This window comes from Salvelinus alpinus, chromosome 17 (genome assembly GCF_045679555.1).
Source record: "Salvelinus alpinus chromosome 17, SLU_Salpinus.1, whole genome shotgun sequence".
Classification (NCBI taxonomy): domain Eukaryota; kingdom Metazoa; phylum Chordata; class Actinopteri; order Salmoniformes; family Salmonidae; genus Salvelinus; species Salvelinus alpinus.
This window is the reverse complement of record NC_092102.1, coordinates 24,578,401-24,605,053: the sequence shown is the minus strand read 5'-3', so window position 1 is coordinate 24,605,053 and position 26,653 is coordinate 24,578,401. Positions and strand designations below refer to the sequence as shown.

Sequence of the window (26,653 nt, the reverse complement as noted above, 5' to 3'; positions counted from 1 at the left end):
TGGAGGGCTGTGCGGCCCCCCAAAGAAATGCCACCCCACACCATGACTGACCCAGCGCCAAACCGGTCATGCTGGAGGATGTTGCAGGCAGCAGAACGTTCTCCACGGCGTCTCCAGACTCTGTCACATGTGCTCAGTGTGAACCTGCTTTCATCTGTGAAGAGCACAGGGCGCCAGTGGCGAATTTGCCAATCTTGGTGTTCTCTGGCAAATGCCAAACGTCCTGCAAGGTGTTGGGCTGTAAGCACAACCCCCACCTGTGGACGTCGGGCCCTCATACCACCCTCATGGAGTCTGTTTCTGACCGTTTGAGCAGACACATGCACATTTGTGACCTGCTGGAGGTCATTTTGCAGGGCTCTGGCAGTGCTCCGCCTTGCACAAAGGTGGAGGTAGCGGTCCTGCTGCTGGGTTGTTGCCCTCCTACGGCCTCCTCCACGTCTCCTGCTGTACTGGCCTGTCTCCTGGTAGCGCCTCCATGCTCTGGACACTACGCTGACAGACACAGCAAACCTTCTTGCCACAGTTCGCATTGATGTGCCATCCTGGATGAGCTGCACTACCTGAGCCACTTGTGTGGGTTGTAGACTCCGTCTCATGCTACCACTAGAGTGAGAGCACCGCCAGCATTCAAAAGTGACCAAAACATCAGCCAGGAAGCATAGGAACTGAGAAGTGGTCTGTGGTCACCACCTGCAGAATCACTCCTTTATTGGGGGTGTCTTGCTAATTGCCTATAATTTCCACCTTTTGTCTATTCCATTTGCACAACAGCATGTGAAATGTATTGTCAATCAGTGTTGCTTCCTAAGGGGACAGTTTGATTTCACAGAAGTGTGATTGACTTGGAATTACATTGTGTTGTTTAAGTGTTCCCTTTATTTTTTTGAGCAGTATATATATATATATATATATATGTGTATATATATGTGTGTGTGTGTGTGTGTGTGTATATTATATATATATATTATATATACATACACACATATATATATATACATACACACACACACACACACACACGATAGGGAGTACCAGTACCGAGTCGATGCGCATGGGTATGAGGTAGCCATGTACTGTATATATGTAGTGGTAAAGTGACTAGGCAAGTCACTTTAACAGGATAGATGAGACAGTAGCAGCAGCAGCATATATGGTGAGTCTATGACTTGGATGGCTGGAGTCTGACATTTTTTAGGGCCTTCCTCTGACATCGCTTGTTACAGAGGTCCTGGATGGCAGGATGCTGGGCTGTACGCAATACCCTCTGTAGCGCCTTGCGGTCGGATGCCAAGCAGTTTCCATACCAAGCAGTGATGCAGCCAGTCAAGATGCTCTCGATGGTGCAGCTGTAGAACCTTTTGAGGAACCGAAGGCCCATGCCAAATCTTTTCAGCCTCCTGAGGGGAAAGAAGCATTGTGCCCTCTTCACGACTGTGTTGGTGTATTTGGACCATGATCGATCCTTAGTGACGTGGACACAGAGGAACTTGAACTCTTGACTCGCTCCACTACAGCCCCAACGATGTGAATGGGAGCGTGCTCGGCCCTCCTTGTCCAGTAGTCCACAATCAGCTCCTTTGTCTTGCTGACGTTGAGGGAGAGGTTGTTGCCCTGGCACCACACTGCCAGGTCTCTGACCTCCCTAGGCTGTCTCAATGTCGTCAGTGATCAAGCCTACCACCGCTGTGTCATCGGCATACTTAATGGTGTTGCCTACCCTCACCACCTTGGAGCGGCCCATCAGGAAGTGCAGGATCCAGTTGCAGAGGAAGGTGTTCAGTCCCAGGGTCATTAGCTTAGTGATGAGCTTCAAGGGTACCATGGTGTTGAACGCTGAGCTGTCATCAATTTACAGCATTCTCACATAGGTGTTCCTTTTGTCCAAGTGGGAAAGGGCAGTGTGGAGTGAGAGAAATTGTGTCATCTGTAGATCTGTTGGGACGGTACGCAAATTATAAACTAACAGCAAGAGCTGTTTGCATGTATACAAATCATTTCCATGTTCATGACTTTTACAGACCCATCTTGAGGGTAGCAAATCTAGTATGGTTTCCTTTCGAGGATATATGAAGACATGGATTTTTTCATCAATATGTACAGAGGTTTATTTGCGATTTTTCAAAACATTATATACTACATACAATGCACATAAATCAATGTACAATGGATCAACTTCAGAAGAATAAGAGAAACACAAAAACAGCCGGTGATTGAACAAAGACACCGGTTTTACTATCAACTAGAGCATTGATACCATTAACAAACAACGCAAAGATCGTTGAAAATCCGTGTGAAGCATCGAATCATGAGAATTACATGGTGTGCATGTATAAAAAATGACTTATCTTGGGACTTTGAGATGAATTACAATGATTGATTACTAAATGAGAAATGGTCTGGCTACCAGAAGTCAGTCAACAAAGTACACCAGTGTATGTTGTGTTTTTGGACCATTCACAAGATCAACTGATGCTTCATCATCAACTAAATACAATAATATTGACCTTAGAGAATGTATCAAGGAGAGCAGTGGGGATTAAAAACTAACATATAGAGACCTCAAAGACCAACAGTCCTTGCTAACAACTATGTACTGTCCTCCAACAGGAATAAAGCAGTCCAGATTCATAACAGTTCACACCTCCTTCCATTCCAGTAATACTTCCCGACATGTACATTTTAGTCATTTAGCAGACGCTCTTATCTAGAGCGACTTACAGGAGCAATTAGGGTTAAGTGTGTTGCTCAAGGGCACAGACAGATTTTTCACCTAGTCAGCTCAGGGTTTCGAACCAGTGACCTTTCAGTTACGGTCCCAACGCTCTTAACCGATAGGCTACATCCGTTAGGCAGGAGAAAACATAGGCCCTAATAACAACTACATTAGCATAGAATATAATAAGAGGAAAAAAGGCCATTGTTATATTTCACACAAATATGCTTAACCAAATCCTCTCCGCAGAGCAATGCACAGTCTACATGAATGGACTAAAACCTGTCAGGTGAGACATAGTGTATATAGATGTGTTATGTTGGCCTTCTGTACATTCCCACCCCTGAAACATCAAGCGTCACCTCAGCTTCAAAGATGTGAAGCATATTTGCATCCGGTGGATCATCATTTAAAATGTGCTTCCCAGTAGGGGTGAGCTGATGGCATGTTCTCCTAACCCATAAAGATTGATAATAAAATAAACTGAGTTGTGAAAAGCCATTTGAACATGGTCTTAAATAAGAATTTTAAAAATGTGTTTCGTTAAACCCCTGATATTGTCCCAAAATAAGGCTCCGGTTTCTAGGCACACCAAGGTAACTGAGCTATAATGTGCATTCAATGTTAAACGACTGAAACCATTGGTGATTTGCTATAGTGATCATCAGTAATAGATTTCAGACAAAAGCCAGAGCATAGAGACAAACAAGTGCATCACTGGCAAAAACTGCTGGTGAAATAGAAGTGCATATTTAGTCTGTGCACATACTGTAGTACTGTATGCGTTTATAGTACTGTATGCGTGCGTACTGTAGTACTGTATGGGTTTGTAGTACTGTATGCGTGCGTACTGTAGTACTGTATGCGTGCGTGTGCATGTGAGCAAGCGCATATTAAAAAGAGGTAGCAGAGGACAATCAGAGCAAAAAGAAAAAGATTCCAAAACAGTGAGCAACATTCATTCGATTACTCAATCTTTCCTCATCTCGCTCTATCCAAAGAAAAACTTCCACGCTTCTCAAGAACGTAGGTAGATAACTGCCCAGCCTCAACCATCACTACAAAAAAACTGATTACACACACACACGTTTTCATTGAATCCTTTACAGAAACCCATTTAAAACGGTATACTTAGTTGGTAAAGCACTGTGCTACCATGGGGCTGTGTCCTGTACATCCACGTGATACAATAAAGCCCTGGATTCCAGAGCCATGAGCTAAGAGGGGCAGTAGAACACTGAGCTGAGGGCAGACTGAGCAGGTGACTGAGCAGCTGGCTGCAAAGCAGACATCTAAACCATCAAGACAGGAAATAAACATGATAAGCGGTTCATAATAAAATCCATCAATCTTGACACTACTACATCATACACGCGTGGAAGTGATGTCATAATATCCCAGTTTACAAGCTGTCCAATCCCAGGTAGCATAAATGGGTTGAACACTTAATACAAAGATGAGCCGTTTCAGGCCCCCCCCCCGCAGACAGACGTGGAGTAACGACCGTTTCCTCTTGATCTGTAGGCTTATTTTGAGGTGTGTTGAGATAAATCATCCAGCATTTGAGAAGTAAAATGAATAAATACAATGAATTAGTATTAAAATATGAAAAGTTGAAACACAATCATGCCAAAAATACATGTGCGATGGGAGAGGTAGTTTGTTTTGGTTAAAACAGTGCCTGGCGGCAGGGCTCTATACAATAAACTCAGGGATTCAGGATTCAGCTTGCTTCCCACATCACCAGAGCAATACAACAAAGCCACCAACAGCAGCAACCATACAGGCCAAAATATAGGCAGGGCCGCTGTGATCAGTGCCTTATCAGGAAACTGTCTGCAATAGAGTGATCTTAACAATACATTGAAAGAAGAAATGTATTACCTTTATGTATTATTTTAGCCAATCCAGGTGACGCCATAGTAAACCTAAAAAGGTTCTGATCACAGAAGCCCTGCCTGAACTCCGCCATGGTGACCGCATGATATACATATTACGGAGTCATTCCTCAAAAATAGAAATACGGATTAGGACTGGACTTTTGACCATGGATTTAGATTCACTGACGCTTTGTTTACATTGTGGACCGTTGTTTATATTGCCTGCCTCTTTTACACATGATTATCGTGCTGTGATTAGAAAAACAGACGTCCTGTGAGAAAACAATGGATCCCTATACAGGGCCTGCAACACAGCCCTATAGGCAGTTTATCTTCAAAAGAACATGGCGACTTTTTGCTTGATAAAAAACAGAACACTGCAGAATTTGCTGAAGAAACGTCATGGTGTGTGTGTCACATGTTTGGTTCCCTTCTATGCTATTATGAAAGTGTTCAGTTTCATTGAGGTATCTGTTAAATGTTTAACAGGGTTTTGTAAGGCTACTGAGGTGGAGTTGCTGACCTGCGTTGGGAGAGGGGTGCAGTTTATGGGCCGGTCTTTCTGAGCCAGCTTGGCAGCAGGCAGAGAGAGCTCTTGGAGGAGTTCCTCCCATCAGAACCTCTGACCCGATCTTTCCTGCATTCCTTTACATGGATTTATGTATATGCAACAACAAAAAAGTATGCTTTCTCCACAATACCTGGTCTACGCACAGTGGGGTCTGGACATCTGCTGCAATGGGAGAAAATATCAGACTTTGGATCGGGAGCTCTGTACACTGCACTTCTGTGATTCTTACATTCTATACACTTCTATACGGTCACTCCTTTATTCACACCTGAGCCCACCTCCCCAAACTCTCATCACTGGATCAGTTCAGTGTTAATCACTTCCCAGGTAAGAGACGTCACACTTTCCATCGGTGTGACATATCCAAAGCCACTGCTCACAAACTCAGTCCCATCAGCTCTTGGTGCACTACAGCTGTTGAGTTGGGCCTGAATGGATGCCGTCGCATTAAAGCTATGAAGAGTTCTGCCAGGCTGGCTGGCGTGTTGGAGAGAGGCATGTCTGCCACGATGGCGACTGATTGGCCTTTATCCTTGTCTGTTTGAGTTGAGGCAGTGTTAGTAGTAAAGAGCATGAACAAGATTGTGTTGTCTTTTTCCTGGTTCTAACGGTATGGTAGCTTTACAGAGCAGCTTTACAGAGCAGCAGGTTGAGTCAGAATGTCTCCTCAGTGAAAAGATTTTGGTGCAGCGGAATGAATGCTGATGTCAGGAAACACAATCTCAAATCGAATAAAACCAATGAGTTTGCACCCCCCAAAAAAAGTATATAGCGGTCAAAGCTTATCAAGACCTCAAAAGAGAGGAACAACATAAGAAAATAGCACATCTCATACTTGCATATATCTCCAGAGCATTCTTCCCAACAATTGAATTATCTTAGTATTTGCCTATTTGTCCCTTATTATGTACAGAAATAAGTGGTATTTACAGACAATGACCACAAGAGGGTGACCAAGACCTGCAGACGGCGTGGGAGGAAACACTCGTGATGTGCTGAACCTTCCACCTACTAAGGCCATAACATGGCTCTCAAACAGAAACTGGTGGGAGTGACATTGTAATTGTATTGTACCATGAATAGAATTTGATCAGGCATGAAGAACATCTGCAGATTTGATTAAAAGGTTGTAGTAATTACATCATTACAAACAGGTTTGACCGGCGATGACTCCTGCTCTTGATTGTAAGCTTGCGTACATATTACTCAAAATGTATATTGTACAATATAAGGCTAACTTCTCCCTGATGCAGGGCAGTTTGTCACCTTACCAGGTTAGTTTAGCCATCTTATTTTAGCTAGTTAACCAATAATAATAAAACATGTTTCTCTTTCCTCTTATGAAGGAAAGAGATTTTTAAATGCTAAATGTGTATATTTTGACGTCTGAAAGGGGGCAACAGAACCAAATTGTTACCAAATATATCCTGTGTGTAGCCGACACTTTCCACAATACATTAATGGTACCGTAAACACAGATGTCAGTCCCACTACTAAACACTTCATCAGAGCCTGTACTCAACACCCTTTTGTGGTCATTCAGTATTCTCATACAGAAACATCAAAAATAAAAAAAAAGGCCCCTTGCACTCTACTCAGTGCATTTGTGTGTGTGTGCAATTGACACACCCTACGTCAATACATACACACATTCATATGCACACAAATTGGGTCCTACATATCTTATAATATACAGAGGACTACTCATCCATTTGTTTTAGTAGAAACAACCTTAAATATAGATATTAGCTTACATGTATGTATATACAGTACCAGTCAAAAGTTTGAACACACCTACTCATTAAAATGTGTTTCTTTGTTTTACTATTTTCTACATTGTAGAATAATAGTGAAGACATCAAAACTATGAAATAACACATATGGAGTCATGTAGTAACCAAAAAAAATTATTTTGTATTTGAGATTCTTCAAAGTGGCACACCTTTGCCTTGATGACAGCTTTGCACACTCTTGGCATTTTCTCAACCATGTTCATGAGTTAGTCACCTGAAATGCATTTCAATTAACAGGTGTGCCTTGTTAAAAGTACATTTGTGAAATTCCTTTCCTTCTTAATGCGTTTGAGCCAATCAGCTGTGTTGTGACAAGGTAGGGGTGGTACACAGAAGATGGTATTTTACCAAATAAGGCTAAGTCCATATTATGGCTAGAAAAGCTCAAATAAGCAAAGAGAAACGATAGTCCATCATTACTTTAAGACATGAAGGTTAGTCAATCCAAAACATTAAAAACGTTTAAAGTTTCTTCAAGCGCTATGATGAAACTGGCTCTCATGAGAACCGCCACAAGAAAGGAAGACCGAGTTACCTCTGCTGCAGAGGATAAGTTCATTAGAGTTAACTGTACCTTAATTTGCATCCCAAATAAATGCTTCACAGAGTTCAAGTAAAAGACTTCAACTGTTCAGAGCAGACTGCCTGAATCAGGCCTTCATGGTCAAATTGCTGCAAAGAAACCACAACTAAAGGACACCAGTAATAAGAAGAGACTTTGGTCTGATGAGTCCAAATTTGAGATTTTTGGTTCCAACCGCCGTGTCTTTGTGAAACGCAGAGCAGGTGAACGGATGATCTCCGCATGTGTAGTTCCCACCGTGAAGCATGGAGGAGGAGGTGTGATAGAGTGGGGGTCTTTTGCTGGTGACACTGTCATGATTTATTTAGAACTCAAGGCACACTTAACCAGCATGGCTACCACAGCATTCTGCAGCGATACACCATCCCATCTGGTTTGCACTTAATAGGACTATCATTTGTGTAAGGGCTATTTGACCAAGAAGGAGAATGATGAATGCTGGATCAGATGACCTGGCCTCCCCAATCACCCGACCTCAACCCAATTGAGATGGTTAGGGATGAGTTGAACCGCAGAGTGAAGTAAAAGCAGCCAACAAGTGCTCAGCATATGTGGGAACTCTTTCAAGACTGCTGGAAAAGCATTCCAGGTGACGCTGGTTGAGAGAATGCCAAGAGCGTGCAAAGCTGTCAAGGCAAAGGGTCACCCGACTACTTGGAAGAATCTAAAGAATAAAATATTTATTTTTTATTTTTTTGGTTAGTACATGATTCCATATGTGTTATTTCATAGTTTTGATGTATTCACTATTGTTCTACAATGTAGAAAATAGTAAAAATAAAGAAAAACCCTCGAATGAGTAGGTGTATCCAAACTTTTGACTGGTACTGTATATTTATAGTTTAATTATAAATACATTCTGTTACAACCATATCGAAACCCCTTCCTCCTCTATTTACCCTTAATACCCTGATTAAACCACCAAAACCGTTTCTGTGACAGTGTGACTTTCCGGTCCATTCCGCTATTCCCCCTCAGAGACCCTTCCATCACTGAGCCCTCTATCCAGCAACTCAACAAATTAACTCCCGGGGGTCCTCACGGGAGGGATCGTCTATCCATCTCTTCCAACCAGAGGTGTGGTGGTGGGGGTCGGCGTGGCTGCTAGGACACCTCGCTTCCAAACACCTCCAGCACCAGCGGGGTGAGCTGCATGCTGTGCTCGGGCTGGAAGGACAGCGAGCGGTACTGTTTGGAGTGCTCCTCGTTGAGGCTGCGCAGGTCGGCCAGCTTCTGGATCATCCTGGCATAGAGCAGCCGTCCTCCCGGGTGGTTCACCCTGATGTAGGCCTGGAGCACCTCCGACAGACTGTCCTGGAGAACCTCGATCTTAGCGTGGTCCTGCACCCCTGGACGATCTACATCGAGGGGAGGAGGGAGAGGCTGTCAAAAGGAGTGAAGAAGAGATGGGAATGCACACAAACACACCATACAAACATACAGTATACAAAACATTAGGAACACCTTCCTAAAATTTAGTTGCACACCCTTTTGCACTCAGGACAGCCTCAATTTATCGGGGCATGGACTATACAAGGTGTCGAAAGCGTTCCACAGGGATGCTGGCCCATGCTGGATGACTCCAATGCTTCCAACAGTTGTGTCAAGTTGGCTGGATGTCCTTTGGGTGGTGGACCATTCTTGATACACACGGGACACTGTGGAATGTGAAAACCCCAGCAGCATTGCAGTTCTTGACACACTCAAACCGGTGCACCTGACACCTACTACCATTGGGGCTCCCGAGTGCCACAGTGGTCTAAGGCACTGCATCTCAGTGCTAGTGGCGTCACCACAGCCCCTGGTTCGATTCCAGGCAGTATCACAACCGGCCGTGATTGGAAGTCCCATAGGGCGGCGCACAATTGGCCAAGCATCGTCTGGGTTTGCCCGGGGTAGGTCGTCATTGTAAATAATAATTTGATCTTGCCTAGTTACATAAAGGTTAAATAAAAATACCCCTTTCAAAGTCACTTAAATATTTTGTCTTACCCATTCACCATGTAAATGGCACACATACACAATCCATGTCTCAATTGTCTCAAAAATCCTCCTTTAACCTGTTTCCTCCCCTTCATCTACACTGATTGAAGTGGATTTAACAATTGACATCAATAAGGGATCATAGCTTTCACCTGGATTCACCTGGTCATTCTGTCTGGTCAGCAGGTGTTCCTAATGTTTTGTACACTCAGTATAACCAAGCACATGCTGAACTTGCGTGCATATACGAACAAGCACAGATGGCAGCGGTCAGGTAGATACCTGGAGACAGCAGGCAGATGGCCATGAGCAGCACGTGTTCCTCCTCATGGAGGCTGAGTTTTTTCAGGCCCACCTGGAACTTCACTAGCGGCTCCAACAGGTCCAGAGTGTGACCCGCTACAGGAAGCGGCAGACAGGGGGTAAGTGTGTGTTCATGTGGTTTGACATAGTGATTGAACTACAGCGCCTTCAGAAAGTATTCATACCTCAACACATGTTGTGTTACAGCCGGAATAAAAAAAACTATTAAATATATATCTCATTTTTTCAACCATCTACACACAATACCACATAACGACAGTGAAAACATGTTTTTAGAAAAATGAACGCAGGAATCTAATTTAGATAAGTAGGCCTACTCATACCGTGTGTCAATACTGTGTAAAAGCATCTTGGGCAGCTATTACCGCTTTGAGTCGCCTTGGGTATGTATTCACCAGCTTTGGGATTTTCTCCTATTCTTCCTTGCAGATTTTCTCAAGCTCCGTTAAGTTAAATGGGGAGCGGCGGTGAACAGCAATCTCCAAGTCTTTCCATAGATTTTCAAATGGGATTCAAGTCTCGGCTTTGGCTGGGCCACTCAAGGACTTTCATATTCTTGTTTTGAAGCCATTCCACAGTTGTTTTGGCTGTACGCGTGTGCAAAGCTCTCATCAAGGCAAAGGGTGGCAACTTTGAAGAATCTCAAATATATTTTGATTTGTTTTCTACAATAATGAAAAACCTTGAATAAGTAGGTGTCCAAACTTGACTGGTACTGTGTGATGTATTGTTGTCTCTACCTTCTTGCCCTTTGTGCTGTTGTCTGTGCCCAATAATCTTTGTACCATGTTTTATGCAGCTACCGATTTGTGTTTCTATCATGTTGTTGTTGTTATGTTGCTACCATGCTGTGTTGTTGTCTTAGGTCTCCATGTAGTGTTGTATTGTCTCACTTGTTGTGATGTGGGTTTTGTCCTATATTAATATTGTATTTATTTTATAATCCCAGCCAAACAGGAGGCCTTTTGCCTTTTAGTAGGCCATCAATGTAAATAAGAATTTGTTCTTAACGGACTTGCCTAGTTAAATAAAAAAAGAGATTTCTGTATTTTATTTAAAATAAATGTGCAAATATGTCTAAAAACATGTTTGCACTTTGTCATTATTGGGCATTGTGTGTAGATGGGTCAGTAACAAAATCAATTTAATCAAATTTGAATTCCGACTAACAAAATGTGGAATAAGTCAAGGTGTATGAATACTTTCTGAAGGCACATTATGTAGTGTGAAGAGTGTGTGTATATATATACACATATACATGCATATATACAGTTGAAGTCGGAAGTTTACATGCACTTAGGTTGCAGTCATTAAATCTAGTTTTTCAACCACTCCACAAATTTCTTGTTAACAAACTATAGTTTTGGCAAGTCGGTTAGGACATCTACTTTGTGCAAGACAAGGATTTTGTACAACAATTGTTTACAGACAGATAATTTCACTTACAATTTACTGTATCCCAATTCCAGTGGGTAAGACGTTTCCATAAACGAAGTTGACTGTGCCTTTAAACAGCTTGGAAAATTCCAGAGAATGATGTCATAGCTTTAGAAGCCTCTGATATGCTATTTGATATCATTTGAGTCAATTGGAGGTGTACCTGTGGATGTATTTCAAGGCCTACCTTCAAACTCAGTGCCTCTTGGCTGATTTATTTTTCCCATGATGTCAAGCAAAGACCTCAGAAAAATCTGGTTCATCCTTGGGAACAATTTCCAAACGCCTGAAGGTACCACGTTCATCTGTACAAACAATAGTACGCAAGTATAAACACCATGGGACCACGTAGCCGGCATACCGCTCAGGGATGAACGTACTTTGGTGCGAAAAGTGCAAATCAATCCCAGAACAGCAGCAAATGACCTTGTGAAGATGCGGGAGGAAACAGGTACAAAAGTATTTATATCCACAGTAAAACGAGTACTATCTTTCAATATAACCTGAAAGGCCGCTCAGCAAGGAAGAAGCCATTGCTCCAAAACCGCCATAAAAAAGCCAGACTATGGGTTGCAACTGCACATGGGGACAAAGATAGTACTTTTTGGAGAAATGTCCTCTGGTCTGATGAAACAAAAATAGAACTGTTTGGCATAATATGTTTTGGAGGAGGCTTGCAAGCCGAAGTACACCATCCCAACCGTGAAGCAAGGGGGTGGTAGCATCATGTTGTGGGGGTGCTTTGCTACAGGAGGGACTGGTGCACTTTACAAAATAAATGGCATCATGAGGTAGGAAAATTATGTGGATATATTGAAGCAACATCTCAAGACATCAGTCAGGAAGCTTGGTCGCAAATGGGTCTTCCAAATGGACAATGACTCCAAGCATACTCCAAAGTTGTGGCAAAATGGCTTAAGAACAACAAAGTCAAGGTATTGCAGTGGCCATCACAAAGCCCTGACCTCAATCTTATAGAAAATTTGTGGGCAGAACTGAAAAAGCGTGTGCGAGCAAGGAGGCCTACAAACCTGACTCCGTTACACCAGCTCTGTCAGGAGGAATGGGCCAAAATTCACCCAACTTATTGTGGGAAGCTTGTGGAAGGCTACCCAAAACGTTTGACCCAAGTTAAACAATTTCAAGGCAATGCTACCAAATACTAATTGAGTGTATGTAAACTTCTGACCCACTGGGAATGTGATGAAAGAAATAAAAGCTGAAATAAATCATTCTCTACTACTATTCTGATATTTCACATTCTTAAAATAAAGTGGTGATCCTAACTGACCTAAGACAGGGAATTTTTACTAGGATTAAATGTCAGGAATTGTGAAAAACTGAGTTTAAATGTATTTGGCTAAGGTGTATGTAAACTTCCGACTTCAATCACATTTATTTATAAAGCCCTTCTTACATCAGCTGATGTCAAAGACTTCAACTGTATATACAGTGCTGTGAAAAAGTATTTGCCCCCTTCCTGATTTCTTATGTTTTTGCACATGTCACACTTCGATGTTTCAGATCAAACAAATTTTTATATTACACAAAAATAACCCAAGTAAACACAAAATGCAGTTAAGTGATCATTTGATTTATTAAGGGAAAAAAGCTATCCGAACCTTCATGGCCCTATGTGACAAAGTAATTCCCCCCTTGTTAAATCATGAATTTACTGTGGTTAATCACATTTTTTGAAAGCTGAGTTCAATTTCACTAGCCACACCCAGGCCTGATTACTGCCAGACCAGTTGAATCAAGAAATCACTTAAATAGAACCTGTCTGACAAAGTGAAGTAGGCCAAAAGATCTCAAACAGCAAGATATCATGCCGCGATCCAAAGAAATTCAGGAACAGATGAGAAACAATGTAATTGACATCTTTCAGTCTGGAAAGGGTTACAAAGCCATTTCTAAAGCTTTGGGACTCCAGCGAACCACGTGAGAGCCATAATCCACAAATAGAGAAAATTTGGAACAGTGGTGAACCTTCCCAGGAGTGGCCAGCCTACCAAAATTACCCCAAGAGCGCAGCGACGACTCATCCAAGAGGTCACAAAAGAACCCACAACAACATCTAAAGAACTGCAGGCCTCACTTGCCTCAGTTAAGGTCAGTGTTCATGACTCAACCATAAGAAAGAGACTGGGCAAAAATGGCATCCATGGCAGAGTTCCAAGGCGAAAACCCCTGCTGACCAAAAAGAACATAAAGGCTCGTCTCACTTTTGGCAAAAAAAACATCTTGATGATCCCCAAGACTTTTGGGAAATATTCTGTGGACTGACGAGACAAAAGTATAACTTTTTGGAAGGTGTGCGTCCCGTTACATCTGGCATAAAAGTAACACAGCATTTCAGAAAAAGAACATCATACCAACAGTCAAAAATGGTGGTGGTAGTATGATGGTCTGGGGCTGCTTTGCTGCTTCAGGACCTGGACGACTTGCTGTGATTGATGGAACCATGAATTCTGCTCTCTACCAAAGAATCCTGAAGGAGAATGTGCGGCCATCAGTTTGTGACCTCAAGCTGAAGCGCACTTGGGTTCTGCAGCAGGACAATGATCCAAAACACACCAGCAAGTCCACCTCTGAATGGCTTAAAAAAAAAAAAAAAAAATGTTCTGGAGTGACCTAGTCAAAGTCCGGACTTGAATCCGATTGAGATGCTGTGGCGTGACCTTAAAAAGGCTGAATTAAATAATTCTCTACTACTATTCTGATATTTCACATTCTTAAAATAAAGTGGTGATCCTAACTGTGGCTGAATGCTGTGGTGCTGTGGCTGAATTAAAACAATTCTGCAAAGAGTGGGCCAAAATTCCTCCACAGCGATGTGAAAGACTCATTGTCAGTTACCGCAAATGCTTGACTGCAGTTGTTGCTGCTGAGGGTGGCACAACCAGTTATTAGGTTTAGGGGGCAATTACTTTGTCACATAGGGCCATGAAGGTTCAGATAGCATTTTCCCCTTAATAAATAAAATCATCACTTAAACTGCAATTAGTGTTTACTTGGGTTATCTTTGTGTAATATTAAAATGTGTTTGATGATCTGAAACATTTAAGTGTGACAAATGTGCAAAAAAATAAGAAAATCAGGAAGGGGGCAAATACTTTTTTACAGCACTCTACATATGTGTGTGTGTGTGTGTGAGTGTGTGTGTGAGTGTGTGTGCCTCTGTGTCTCACCCTTGGTGACGTCGTTGATGCAGTACTTGAAGTCAGGGCTACCACCACAGCTCCAGGACATATCCTCTAGGTTGAAAGACTGGTTGGAGCGTAGCATAATGATCTCGATGGCACTTGACTTGAGCAGGGCGATCTGGTCCTCAGCAGTCAGCCCTCTGGAAACACAATAACATGTACTGAGCCAAACATGCAGTGTGACAGGGTGCCCTTACCCATCATCACATCACACAGATGGCCTCTTATCGGCTTCTATTATACCAGCTGAAGAATTGAGGCAATAGGAACCCGTTTCTCCCATTGTGCGATTCAGTCCAGATTTAAAGATTGGGTTCCATTGGTACCAAAAGATGGGGGAAATCAGCATAACACCATACCCAGGCTGGAATTTGAGCCCATTGGACAATGCCTTTCTTTTACTTCCTAACAAAACAAAGTAGTTCTTATCCTTGAAACTGGAATTGAAGGATTGTCTGAAGAAAACAAATCTATTTCCATCTCACTCATTTTTATTTTTTGTACCCACAGCGTGTCTTCTGACAGGATGAGTGAATCAGCACTGTTCTCTAGAATGTTCTAGGGGAGGAGAGAAACAGGAAGGACAAGATGTACAATGCATTATATGGTTACCAGGACGACGGCATTCCACTGTTTTCTTTTGAGCAGGAGCACACAGGGGCATGCTGTTCTACCCCTCCACCCACATCTCTCCCTCTCCCCATCCATATTCACATACCTGTACCAAGGTTAACACCAAACTAGAAAATGACATTACCTGAGGTAAATGTGTGTACTTGCTAGTCTTGAAGTATATGGTTGTGAAAGAGTAGTGGTAGTAGGAAAATGGAGGCACACACCAAGAAATTTAGGGGCACAATGAAATTATTTGAGGTAATAAAGCTAGAATCCTTCATTTTTTTCGTCACACTGGTGCTCCAAAATTTTAATACCAGGTCTAACACCAAAATATTTAGGCACATATGCAAGTAAAATGGTTGCACTGTAGTGGTTGTGACTGCAGTAGTAATATAGTTTTCATAGGCCAACTGGTTAGTATTGGCAAAGATTATCTATATACTAACAGGATACTGAACTGACTGCTCTAACTATGGGAATACGTCTGCAAAGGCGGAAGTCAGGTGGGAGACGGTAGGATTAGCCGGGAACATTCTAGCCAATGAGAGGGCAGATACACGCGTGAACAACTCCGATATAAAGTAGTTTGTCTCAAAGTTGCCGTAATCATAATCATTTATCGCCCTCCAGGTTCCCTTGGAGAGTTCATCAATGAGCTTGACGCCCTGATAAGTTCCTTTCCTGAGGATGGCTCACCTCTCACAGTTCTGGGTGACTTTAACCTCCCCACGTCTACCTTTGACTCATTCCTCTCTGCCTCCTTCTTTCCACTCCTCTCCTCTTTTGACCTCACCCTCTCACCTTCCCCCCCTACTCACAAGGCAGGCAATACGCTTGACCTCATCTTTACTAGATGCTGTTCTTCCACTAATCTCATTGCAACTCCCCTCCAAGTCTCCGACCACTACCTTGTATCCTTTTCCCTCTCGCTCTCATCCAACACTTCCCACACTGCCCCTACTCGGATGGTATCGCGCCGTCCCAACCTTCGCTCTCTCTCCCCCGCTACTCTCTCCTCTTCCATCCTATCATCTCTTCCCTCTGCTCAAACCTTCTCCAACCTATCTCCTGATTCTGCCTCCTCAACCCTCCTCTCCTCCCTTTCTGCATCCTTTGACTCTCTATGTCCCCTATCCTCCAGGCCGGCTCGGTCCTCCCCTCCTGCTCCGTGGCTCGACGACTCATTGCGAGCTCACAGAACAGGGCTCCGGGCAGCCGAGCGGAAATGGAGGAAAACTCGCCTCCCTGCGGACCTGGCATCCTTTCACTCCCTCCTCTCTACATTCTCCTCTTCTGTCTCTGCTGCTAAAGCCAATTTCTACCACTCTAAATTCCAAGCATCTGCCTCTAACCCTAGGAAGCTCTTTGCCACCTTCTCCTCCCTCCTGAATCCTCCTCCCCCTCCTCCCCCTCTGCTGATGACTTCGTCAACCATTTTGAAAAGAAGGTCGACGACATCCGATCCTCGTTTGCTAAGTCAAACGACACCGCTGGTTCTGCTCACACTGCCCTACCCTGTGCTTTGACCTCTTTCTCCCCTCTCTCTCCAGATGAAATCTCGCGTCTTGTGACGGCCGGCCGCCCAACAACCTGCCCGCTTGACCCTATCCCCTCCTCTCTTCTCCAGACCATTTCCGGAGACCTTCTCCCTTACCTCACCTCGCTCATCAACTCATCCTTGACCGCTGGCTACGTCCCTTCCGTCTTCAAGAGAGCGAGAGTTGCACCCCTTCTGAAAAAACCTACACTCGATCCCTCCGATGTCAACAACTACAGACCAGTATCCCTTCTTTCTTTTCTCTCCAAAACTCTTGAACGTGCCGTCCTTGGCCAGCTCTCCTGCTATCTCTCTCAGAATGACCTTCTTGATCCAAATCAGTCAGGTTTCAAGACTAGTCATTCAACTGAGACTGCTCTTCTCTGTGTCACGGAGGCGCTCCGCACTGCTAAAGCTAACTCTCTCTCCTCTGCTCTCATCCTTCTAGACCTATCGGCTGCCTTTGATACTGTGAACCATCATATCCTCCTCTCCACCCTCTCCGAGCTGGGCATCTCCGGCGCGGCCCACGCTTGGATTGCGTCCTACCTGACAGGTCGCTCCTACCAGGTGGCGTGGCGAGAATCTGTCTCCGCACCACGTGCTCTCACCACTGGTGTCCCCCAGGGCTCTGTTCTAGGCCCTCTCCTATTCTCGCTATACACCAAGTCACTTGGCTCTGTCATATCCTCACATGGTCTCTCCTATCATTGCTATGCAGACGACACACAATTAATCTTCTCCTTTCCCCCCTCTGATAACCAGGTGGTGAATCGCATCTCTGCATGTCTGGCAGACATATCAGTGTGGATGACGGATCACCACCTCAAGCTGAACCTCGGCAAGACGGAGCTGCTCTTCCTCCCGGGGAAGGACTGCCCGTTCCATGATCTCGCCATCACGGTTGACAACTCCATTGTGTCCTCCTCCCAGAGTGCTAAGAACCTTGGCGTGATCCTGGACAACACCCTGTCGTTCTCAACTAACATCAAGGCGGTGACCCGTTCCTGTAGGTTCATGCTCTACAACATTCGCAGAGTACGACCCTGCCTCACGCAGGAAGCGGCGCAGGTCCTAATCCAGGCACTTGTCATCTCCCGTCTGGATTACTGCAACTCGCTGTTGGCTGGGCTCCCTGCCTGTGCCATTAAACCCCTACAACTCATCCAGAACGCCGCAGCCCGTCTGGTGTTCAACTTTCCCAAGTTCTCTCACGTCACCCCGCTCCTCCGCTCTCTCCACTGGCTTCCAGTTGAAGCTCGCATCCGCTACAAGACCATGGTGCTTGCCTACGGAGCTGTGAGGGGAACGGCACCTCCGTACCTTCAGGCTCTGATCAGGCCCTACACCCAAACAAGGGCACTGCGTTCATCCACCTCTGGCCTGCTCGCCTCCCTACCTCTGAGGAAGTACAGTTCCCGCTCAGCCCAGTCAAAACTGTTCGCTGCTCTGGCACCCCAATGGTGGAACAAACTCCCTCACGACGCCAGGTCAGCGGAGTCAATCACCACCTTCCGGAGACACCTGAAACCCCACCTCTTTAAGGAATACCTAGGATAGGATAAAGTAATCCTTCTAACCCCCCCCCCCCTTAAAAGAGTTAGATGCACTATTGTAAAGTGGTTGTTCCACTGGATATCATAAGGTGAATGCACCAATTTGTAAGTCGCTCTGGATAAGAGCGTCTGCTAAATGACTTAAATGTAATGTAAATGTAATGCCACGTGCGCACATTCACAGAAACCAAAATTTCTATTCGATCAAATAAACCTTTCGTAGCAAATTAGCAATTGAATTTTATGTTGCCCATTAACCTCCATACAAAAAATGGTTAACCTTGTATTTTCACACAGACAGATTGTCACTTTGCCTCTTCTTCTCTGGTTACAGTGAGCTATTTTGAGGTGGTTTGTAGGTGTGGAGATATTATAGCGGGATATTTTAGTAAGCTTGAGTGAATACTATTAGCATCATAAGCCATGTGTGTTTTTACAAAACCTATTCTAGCATTTAAAGTGGTAGTAGCCTACATTGGGTTTACATTTTTCAATTACAGCATTATTTAATCTGCAGTTATTCTTCTGCTATGTATTCTGTTAAGAATAATATTTACATTATAATAATATCTTCCAATTACAACTATTATGTCTTAACTTTTAAAATAATGCAATCTATTAGATTCCAAAATGCAAGTAGGTATATGTAGCTGCCCGATAACACGTTCTGATGGAATGGCTTGTCCTGCACTTTGTAAAGACCCAGTGCATTGACAAAATGTTTAAGACATTGGTCCCTTTCTAAACACAGCAATGAGAATGCAAAGAGGATTCGGACCACAAAATAGGTTAAATTAAGTGGCAAAAGAGTTGAGTCCTCATTCAAAAGCAAGAGCAGTGTGAATACAAAGAACTGAGTTATTATTATTTTTTCCCCTCTCCCAGAGTTCACTTTAAAGAGGACAGATCGGTGGCGAATCCAAATTTTGCCTTTAAAGTATATGGGGCTTATGCAAATTTAAAATGGTTATAGTTCAAAAAGTGTCAATCTTTTCACAATCTAAATTGAGTCAGTCTGTACATGTCAAACAAATGGTTACATGGTTACAAAAATCTGTATACAAGCACATTATTCCAGAACGTTTCGCACATTTGAAAGGCGTTTCTAGCTTAAATGTTTGACAAGACAAGTCACTAGAAGCGAGCAGAAATTTTCCCATTCAAACCTATAGCCATTTAAATACATTGGGATATGTGCACACGTTGTTGTGCGAAAAGTATAAGTTGTAACAAAACTGTTTTCCCCTAGCAAACTGAAGACGGGTAGCTTTTACAGTTGTTTTGGTGCTACAGGTGCCAGCAGAAGGTAAATAATAAGAAAAAGTATGTCCGATTTATTAAGTTGTTTTGCTTTCAGCACGCACACCTAATTACTGGGAATCTTGATCCGCTGTGCCCGTACAGCACCTCTGACTGCTGGGGAACAGGCAGTCTCCCTGCCAATGACTGAGTCATGAGCCACACTAACACAGCCAGCCAGCCAGCCAGGTCATTCTAAACAGATCCTGTAACTGAATGTGAATCCTGAATAAATGCAACACCGACTGATATGGCTGGTGAGAGATCCGTTTACACCTGTGATCTAACCCTTCATCACAAATACAGGTTTCAGCCATTTACCTGAATGCTTTCTGAGACCGAAGTTCAAATAAGTACTGTAAGCACAGCGCATAGGCTTTGATAGTTCATGGAGATCAACTATTGGGGAGAGGGTGCAGGAATGACTCAAACGCAGGTCAGTAAAATGTACAATTTTACACAGTATGAGAGTTTACCACTTCCCTATGCATATTTGACTTTGGCCTTAACGCATTTAATCATTTTGAGAATGAGGATTCATTCCCGCAGTAAATCAACTCTCTAGTGAGTCTATGAATGTTAAATTTGTCTGGCACACCCTTCCCCATGCCGAGGACATCATTACGGCTTTGTCGGAACCACATGTTAAACATGAAACAACTTGTTGTGAATATGTATTCACGGCATGTTCTGTACAACATGTTCACTGACTGCATACATCTGGGGATGGATCGGGAACCTTAACTGAACACGTCATGTGATGCAATCACTCTGTTCCAGCGTATTCCAGGAAGAGCACTGCGCAGTACCCGCCGGAGGTCCTAAGTGTTTATCAAATGCCACACACACACACACACAATAACACACGGTACCAAAGCTTGTAGCTATGCAATTAATGAAGTCGTCCACCCACAGAAATAACTACTAAAGGCTTAATGGACAGAAGGAGCCTGACAGATCAACATGTTGTTGTGTAATTGCCTAATTAAAGATACAGAATATGGTGGAGCAATCATTTGTGTAGGTCCTACACAATCCCTTTAATGTACTATTGTAGGGCTCCGGGGTGAATTTTCGTCTACGTACAATCCTAACCTTAACCATTAGTGGGCAAAATGTAGAACTGACCCCAGACCAGAAGGCACATGATATGCAAAGAGTCCCACCTGAAGCCAGGGATCATCTTAGCGAAGCCGATGACCTTCTGGATGCTGTAACTGACCAGGTCAGCCAGGTGGGGTAACATGGAGAACTTGGAGCCATCGTCCTCACTGGAGTCCGGGCTGCCTGCACTGTCCTGGTACATCATCAATAGACTGCTGAATTTCATCAGCTTGGTGTCCACCGACTCTACACAGGGAGAGAGAATAAAGGTGTTTAATGGAGATGGTAGAAAGAGAGGTGTTCAATAATAAAGAGAAAGGATAAATGTAAGAGTTCATGGGGAATGTGAACGAGGGAGAGATGTCAGTGGCAATAAATGGTTGCTAAAGGAAGCAAAAGGTTTACAATGAAATGGTACAAAAGGCCATTCAACTCTTCCAGGGCCCAGTTTCCCGAAAGTGATGTAACTTAGGCTTATGAGTGCTTTAACGACGCATCTTTCCTACAACAGCCGAAGATATAACATGCGTTTCCCAAAACACCACGCAAAGAGAACAGACAGTAAAAGTACGTTGTTGGAGCATGTGTCGATACTGATTGGATCGAAAGAAAGGCAGTGCTTCTCTCAGATCATCTTTCTCAATTCAAATCTCATCTTAACATAAGTATTATTCACATGACCTACAACAGATCAGCTCCCAGAGAGATATTACCACCTACGGCTGCAAATATTGAGGTAGCTTACTCTAATGGTTATCCAATAAAATGTTAATGCTTACCGCACATTAAAGGCTATACATTATGAAATATATTCAGACAGTAGCATACAAGTAGCAAAACAGAACTGAAATTTATTGAACATTAAATGTATTTAAATATGATTGAAATAGGCCTATAGCCTAGTGCAGTAACAGTAATCATTCCCCCAGACTGATACCAATTTTGTTGCGTTACAGCTGGATTCTTTTTAAATATACATTTTACCAAATGTTATGAAAAGTATATACAGAAATCTAATTTACATAAGTATTCACCACCCTGAGTCAATACATGGTACAATCACCTTTGGCAGCAATTACAGCTGTGAGTCATTCTGGGTAAGTCTCTTAGACCTTTGTACACCTGGATTGTGCAATATTTGCACATTATCTTTAAAATTCTTCAAGCTCCCTCAAGAAGGTTATTGATCATTGCTATTTTCAAGTCTACGCATTGATCTTCAAGCCGATTTATGTCAAAACTAACTAGGCCACTCAGGAACATTCAACGTCATCTTGGTAAGCAACTCCAGTGTAGACTTCGCCTTGTGTTTTAGGTTATTGTCTTGCTGAAAGGTTGTGTCTCCCAGTGTCTGTTTGGAAAGCAGACAACCAGGTTTTCCCTTTAGGATTTTTCCTGTGCTTAGCTCTATTCAGTTTATTTTTATTTAAAGTAAAAACTTCTTAGTCCTTCCCGATGACAAGAACACCCATAACATGATGCAGCCACCACCATGCTTGAAAATATTAAGAATGGTACTCAAGAATGTGTTGTGTTGGATTTGCCCTAAAAAAATTGTATTCAGAACATAAAGTGAATTTCTTTGCCACATTTAGTGCCTTATTGCAAACAGAATGCAAGTTCTGGAATATTTGTATTCTGTACAGGCTTCCTTCTTTTCACTCTGTCATTTAGGTTAGTATTGTGGAAGTAACTATCCATCCTCAGTTTTCTCCTATCACACCCATTAAACTCTGTTTTAAAGTCACCATTGACCTCATGGTGAAATCCCTGAGAGGTTTCCTTCCACTGCGGCAACTCAGTTAGGAAGGACACCTGTATCTTTGTAGTGACTGGGTGTATTGATACATCCAAAGTATAAGTAATAACTTCACCATGCTCAAAGAGATATTCAATGTCTGATTTTTTATTTTACCCTTCTACCAATAGGTGCCCTTCTTTCGCTGGTCTTTGTGGTTGAATCTGTGTTTGAAATTAATTTCTCGACTGAGGGACCTTACAGATAAATGTATGTGTGGGGTACAGAGAATAGGTAGTTATAAAAACACTATTATTGCACACAGAGTCCATGGAACTTATTAAGCACAGTTTTACTCCTGAACTTATTTAGGCTTGCCTCAACAAAGGGGTTGAATACTGATTGACTCAAGACATTTGGAGAGACTTGTCAATGACGACAAGGGTAGTCTTGCTCATCATGTTAATGGAACATGTGATTGTGGTGCATGTATACTGTGTGTCTGCGCGTGAGCATATGTCCCTCACCTGGTGAGTGGTTGAAGGAGTCTGAGGAGGCATCTGACAGCGAGTGAAAGGAGGCTGCACGACTGGCACTGCGTGTTACTGGGCCCTCTCGCACCGGGGGCTGCAAACACACAACACATGCATTTAACAAGAATACATTTTGTCTATCTTGTAAAGTGCACATGGGAGTGATTGAAAAAACAACAGACACAGAATCACTTGAAGTGAAAATGGTAAAACATTAAATGCATGTCATGCAATAGCTGTGATTTCATATCGCAATAAAATATATATAGCAAAAAAAGTGAGAACGGGAGTGGCTAAGCATATTTCGATCAGTACAGACCCTGAAGTGTGAGAAGTCGGAGTAGGAGTCGTCGTAGGTCTTGTGGTGTGCCTCCACCAATGATGCGATGACCTGGCTCTGCTCGTCATTCAGCCTTGGTCTCAGGGCCTCCCGCACCGCCTCCTCCTCCTTCCTCTTCTGGATCAGATCCTTCTTCCTTTGCACCTCCTCATCTGTCAGGATGACTGGGGGAGAGGGAGGCGAAGGGGGAGGCGAAGGGGAGACAGGTGAGAAGAGGAGTGGTGGGAAAGTAGAAACACAGCTAGCTAGCCTGATTGCCTTTCACAGGAGCCTCTCTCAGATCTCCTGACAACAGTGGTCGATTAAGTGAGTTTCTATCACTAGCTGCTAGTTTTCTTCACACAAACAGCAGCTATGAGAGAGGGTTGAAACAAGACTCAGTAGAACGCGTGTAGGCTTATTTTCTTCCCAGGAGAACCACCATTAGCACCAACAAGTGTCATCTGAGCTGTTCCGTTTCTCAAACAAACATACATAATGCCAATTTTCCATACTGCGGTAAACCACTACAAGATGATACACAAAGCAATGTAGAAATATAGAAATGTACCCGACAGAGGCTATTAACTACACATTAGTAAATACATGGAAACTAAACTAGAAGTTCATTTTAGTTTCAACAGATGAAACAAATAATCATATCAAATGTACCAGACAGAGGCTAACATTGTATACATCAATGATGTCGCCCTTGCTGCTGGTGAGTCTCTGATCCACCTCTACGCAGACGACACCATTCTGTATACTTCTGGCCCTTCTTTGGACACTTAACAAACCTCCAGACGAGCTTCAAAGGCATACAACTCTCCTTCTGTGGCCTCCGACTGCTCTTAAATGCTAGTAAAACGAAATGCATGCTCTTCAACCGATCGCTGCCTGCACCTGCCCGCCTGTCCAACATCACTACTCTGGACGGCTCTGACTTAGAATATGTGGACAACTACAAATACCTAGGTGTCTGGTTAGACTGTAAACTCTCCTTCCAGACTCACATTAAGCTTCTCCAATCCACAATTAAATCTAGAATTGGCTTCCTATTCCGCAACAAAGCATCCTTCACTCATGCTGCCAAACATACCCTTGTAAAACTGACCATCCTACCAATCCTCGACTTCGGTGATGTCATTTACAAAAAAGCCTCCAACACCCTACTCAATAAATTGGATGCAGTCTATTACAGTGCCATCCGTTTTGTCACAAAAGCCCCATATACTACCCACCACTGCGACCTGTACACTCTCGTTGGCTGGCCCTCGCTTCATATACGTCGCCAAACCCACTGGCTCCAGGTCATCTACAAGTCTCTGCTAGGTAAAGCCCCGCCTCATCTCAGCTCACTGGTCACCCCCAAAGCCCAAAGCCAAAGCGCTCCAGCAGGTATATTTCACTGGTCACCCCCAAAGCCAATTCCTCCTTTGGCCGCCTTTCCTTCCAGTTCTCTGCTGCCAATGACTGGAACAAACTGCAAAAATCACTGAAGCTGGAGACTCATATCTCCCTCACTAACTTTAAGCACCAGCTGTCAGAGCAGCTCACAGATCACTGCACATAGCCGATCTGTAAATATCCCATCCAACTACCTCATCACCATACTGTATTTATTTATTTATCTTGCTCCTTTGCACCCCAGTATCTACTTGCACATTCAACTTCTGCACATCTATCACCAGTGTTTAATTGCTATATTGTAATTATTTTGCCACTATGGCCTATTTATTGCCTTACCTCCCTTATCCTACCTCATTTGCACACACTGTATATAGATAGAAATGTTCTATTGTATTATTGACTATGTTTGTTTATTCCATGTGTAACTGTGTTGTTTGTGTCGCACTGTTTTGCTTCATCTTGGCCAGGTCGCAGTTGTAAATGAGAACTTGTTCTCAACTAGCCTACCTGGTTAAATAAAGGTGAAATATATATATTTTTTTAAATAATAAAGATTCTGAATTTTATTTAAGTACTTTGTTGAAGCACCTTTGGCAACGATTACAGCCTCAAGTCTTCTTGGGTATCATGCTACAAGCTTGGCACACCTGTATTTGGAGAGTTTCTCCCATTCTTCTCTGAAGATTCTCTCAAGCTCCGTCAGGTTGGATGGGGAGCGTTGATGCACAGCTATTTTCAGGTCTCTCCAAAGATGTTAGATCGGGTTTATGTTCAGGCTCTGGCTGGCCCAGTCAAGGACATTCAGAGACTTGTCCCTAAGCCACTCCTGTGTTATCTTGGCTGTGTGCTTAGGGTTATTGTCCTGTTGGAAGGTGAACCTTCACCCCAGACTGGAGGTCCTGAGCGTTCTGGAGCAGGGCTTCATCAAGGATCTCAGTACTTTGCTCTGTTCATCTTTCCCTTAATCCTGACTAGTCGCCCAGTCCCTGCCACAGAACAACATACCCACAGCATGATGCTGCCACCACCATGCTTCACCGTAGGGATGCTATAGGTGATGAGCGGTGCCTGGTTTCCTCCATACGTGACACTTGGCATTCAGGCCAAAGAGTTCAGTCTTGGTTTCATCAGACCAGAGAATGTTGTTTCTCATGGTCTGAGAGTCCATTAGGTGCCTTTTGGCAAACTTCAAGCGGGCTGTCTTGTGCCTTTTACTGAGGAGTGGCTTCTGTCTGGCCACTCAACCATGAAGGCCTGATTGGTGGATCGCTTCAGAGATGGGTGTCCTTATGGATGGTTCTCCCATCTCCACAGAGTAACTCCAATCAACTTGTAGAAACATCTTAAGGATGATCATTGGAAACACGATGCACCTGAGCTCAATTTCTAGTCTCATAGCAAAGGGTCTTAATACTTATGTAAATAAGGTAATTCCGTTTTTTATTTTTTATATATAAATTAGTAAAAATGTCTAAAAACCTGTTTTTGCTTTGTTATCATTGGGTATTGTGTGTAGATTGATGAGGAAAACATTTTATTTAACCAATTTTAGAATAAGGCTGTAACGTAAGAAAATGTGGAAAAAGTGAAGGGGTCTGAACACTTTCCAAATGCACTGTATGCTAGCTAGTAGCTACCTATTTAACAATGGTGCTGTCACCAACATTTGATTTAATCTATTCCCATATTTAAGGATTATCCACAATGGAGATATGTTCAGAACTAGAGGTGGACCACCCTTACTACATCATAGACTGTCTTACTGTTACTGGCTGGTTGACATCAAACCAGAATGGGACACTCCGTAGCCCATCTAGCATGGCATAGTCAAAAGGACTGCCGACGCACCCAAGCTGCCAACAGTGGTGATTTCCCAGAATTTGCCAGCTATCGTCTGCTGCGTTGTCTAGATAGTATTTCACAGTGCCTTCTGTATTGCTGGCACAGCACTGAGGTGACAGACAGCCGGCTGAGGACAGAAAAATCGAGCTGTTTACCACAGAATGTGTCCACATTTAGTAATTAGTCTAGTGCCTGGTTCGCCGC

The 26,653-nt window shown here is 43.3% G+C and overlaps 1 protein-coding gene across 7 annotated transcripts in view; it reads right to left on the bottom strand.

Moving 5' to 3' along the window:
• Positions 1-2,082: 2,082 nt before the first annotated feature.
• Positions 2,083-26,653, bottom strand: part of LOC139542576 (vitamin D3 receptor A-like) — a 125,162-nt gene continuing 100,591 nt past the window's right edge. For 6 of the 7 annotated variants that reach the window (XM_071348173.1, XM_071348172.1, XM_071348176.1 and 3 more), the window contains 6 exons: positions 23,198-23,382; positions 22,873-22,972; positions 20,670-20,853; positions 14,479-14,633; positions 9,809-9,925; positions 2,083-8,901 (listed from right to left, as the gene is read on the bottom strand). In XM_071348173.1, coding sequence (XP_071204274.1) covers positions 8,648-8,901; positions 9,809-9,925; positions 14,479-14,633; positions 20,670-20,853; positions 22,873-22,972; positions 23,198-23,382 — 995 coding nt within the window. In that variant the 3' untranslated portion in view covers positions 2,083-8,647. The remainder of the gene's footprint in view (positions 8,902-9,808; positions 9,926-14,478; positions 14,634-20,669; positions 20,854-22,872; positions 22,973-23,197; positions 23,383-26,653) is intronic. The other variant, XM_071348177.1, reaches the window with a different exon arrangement.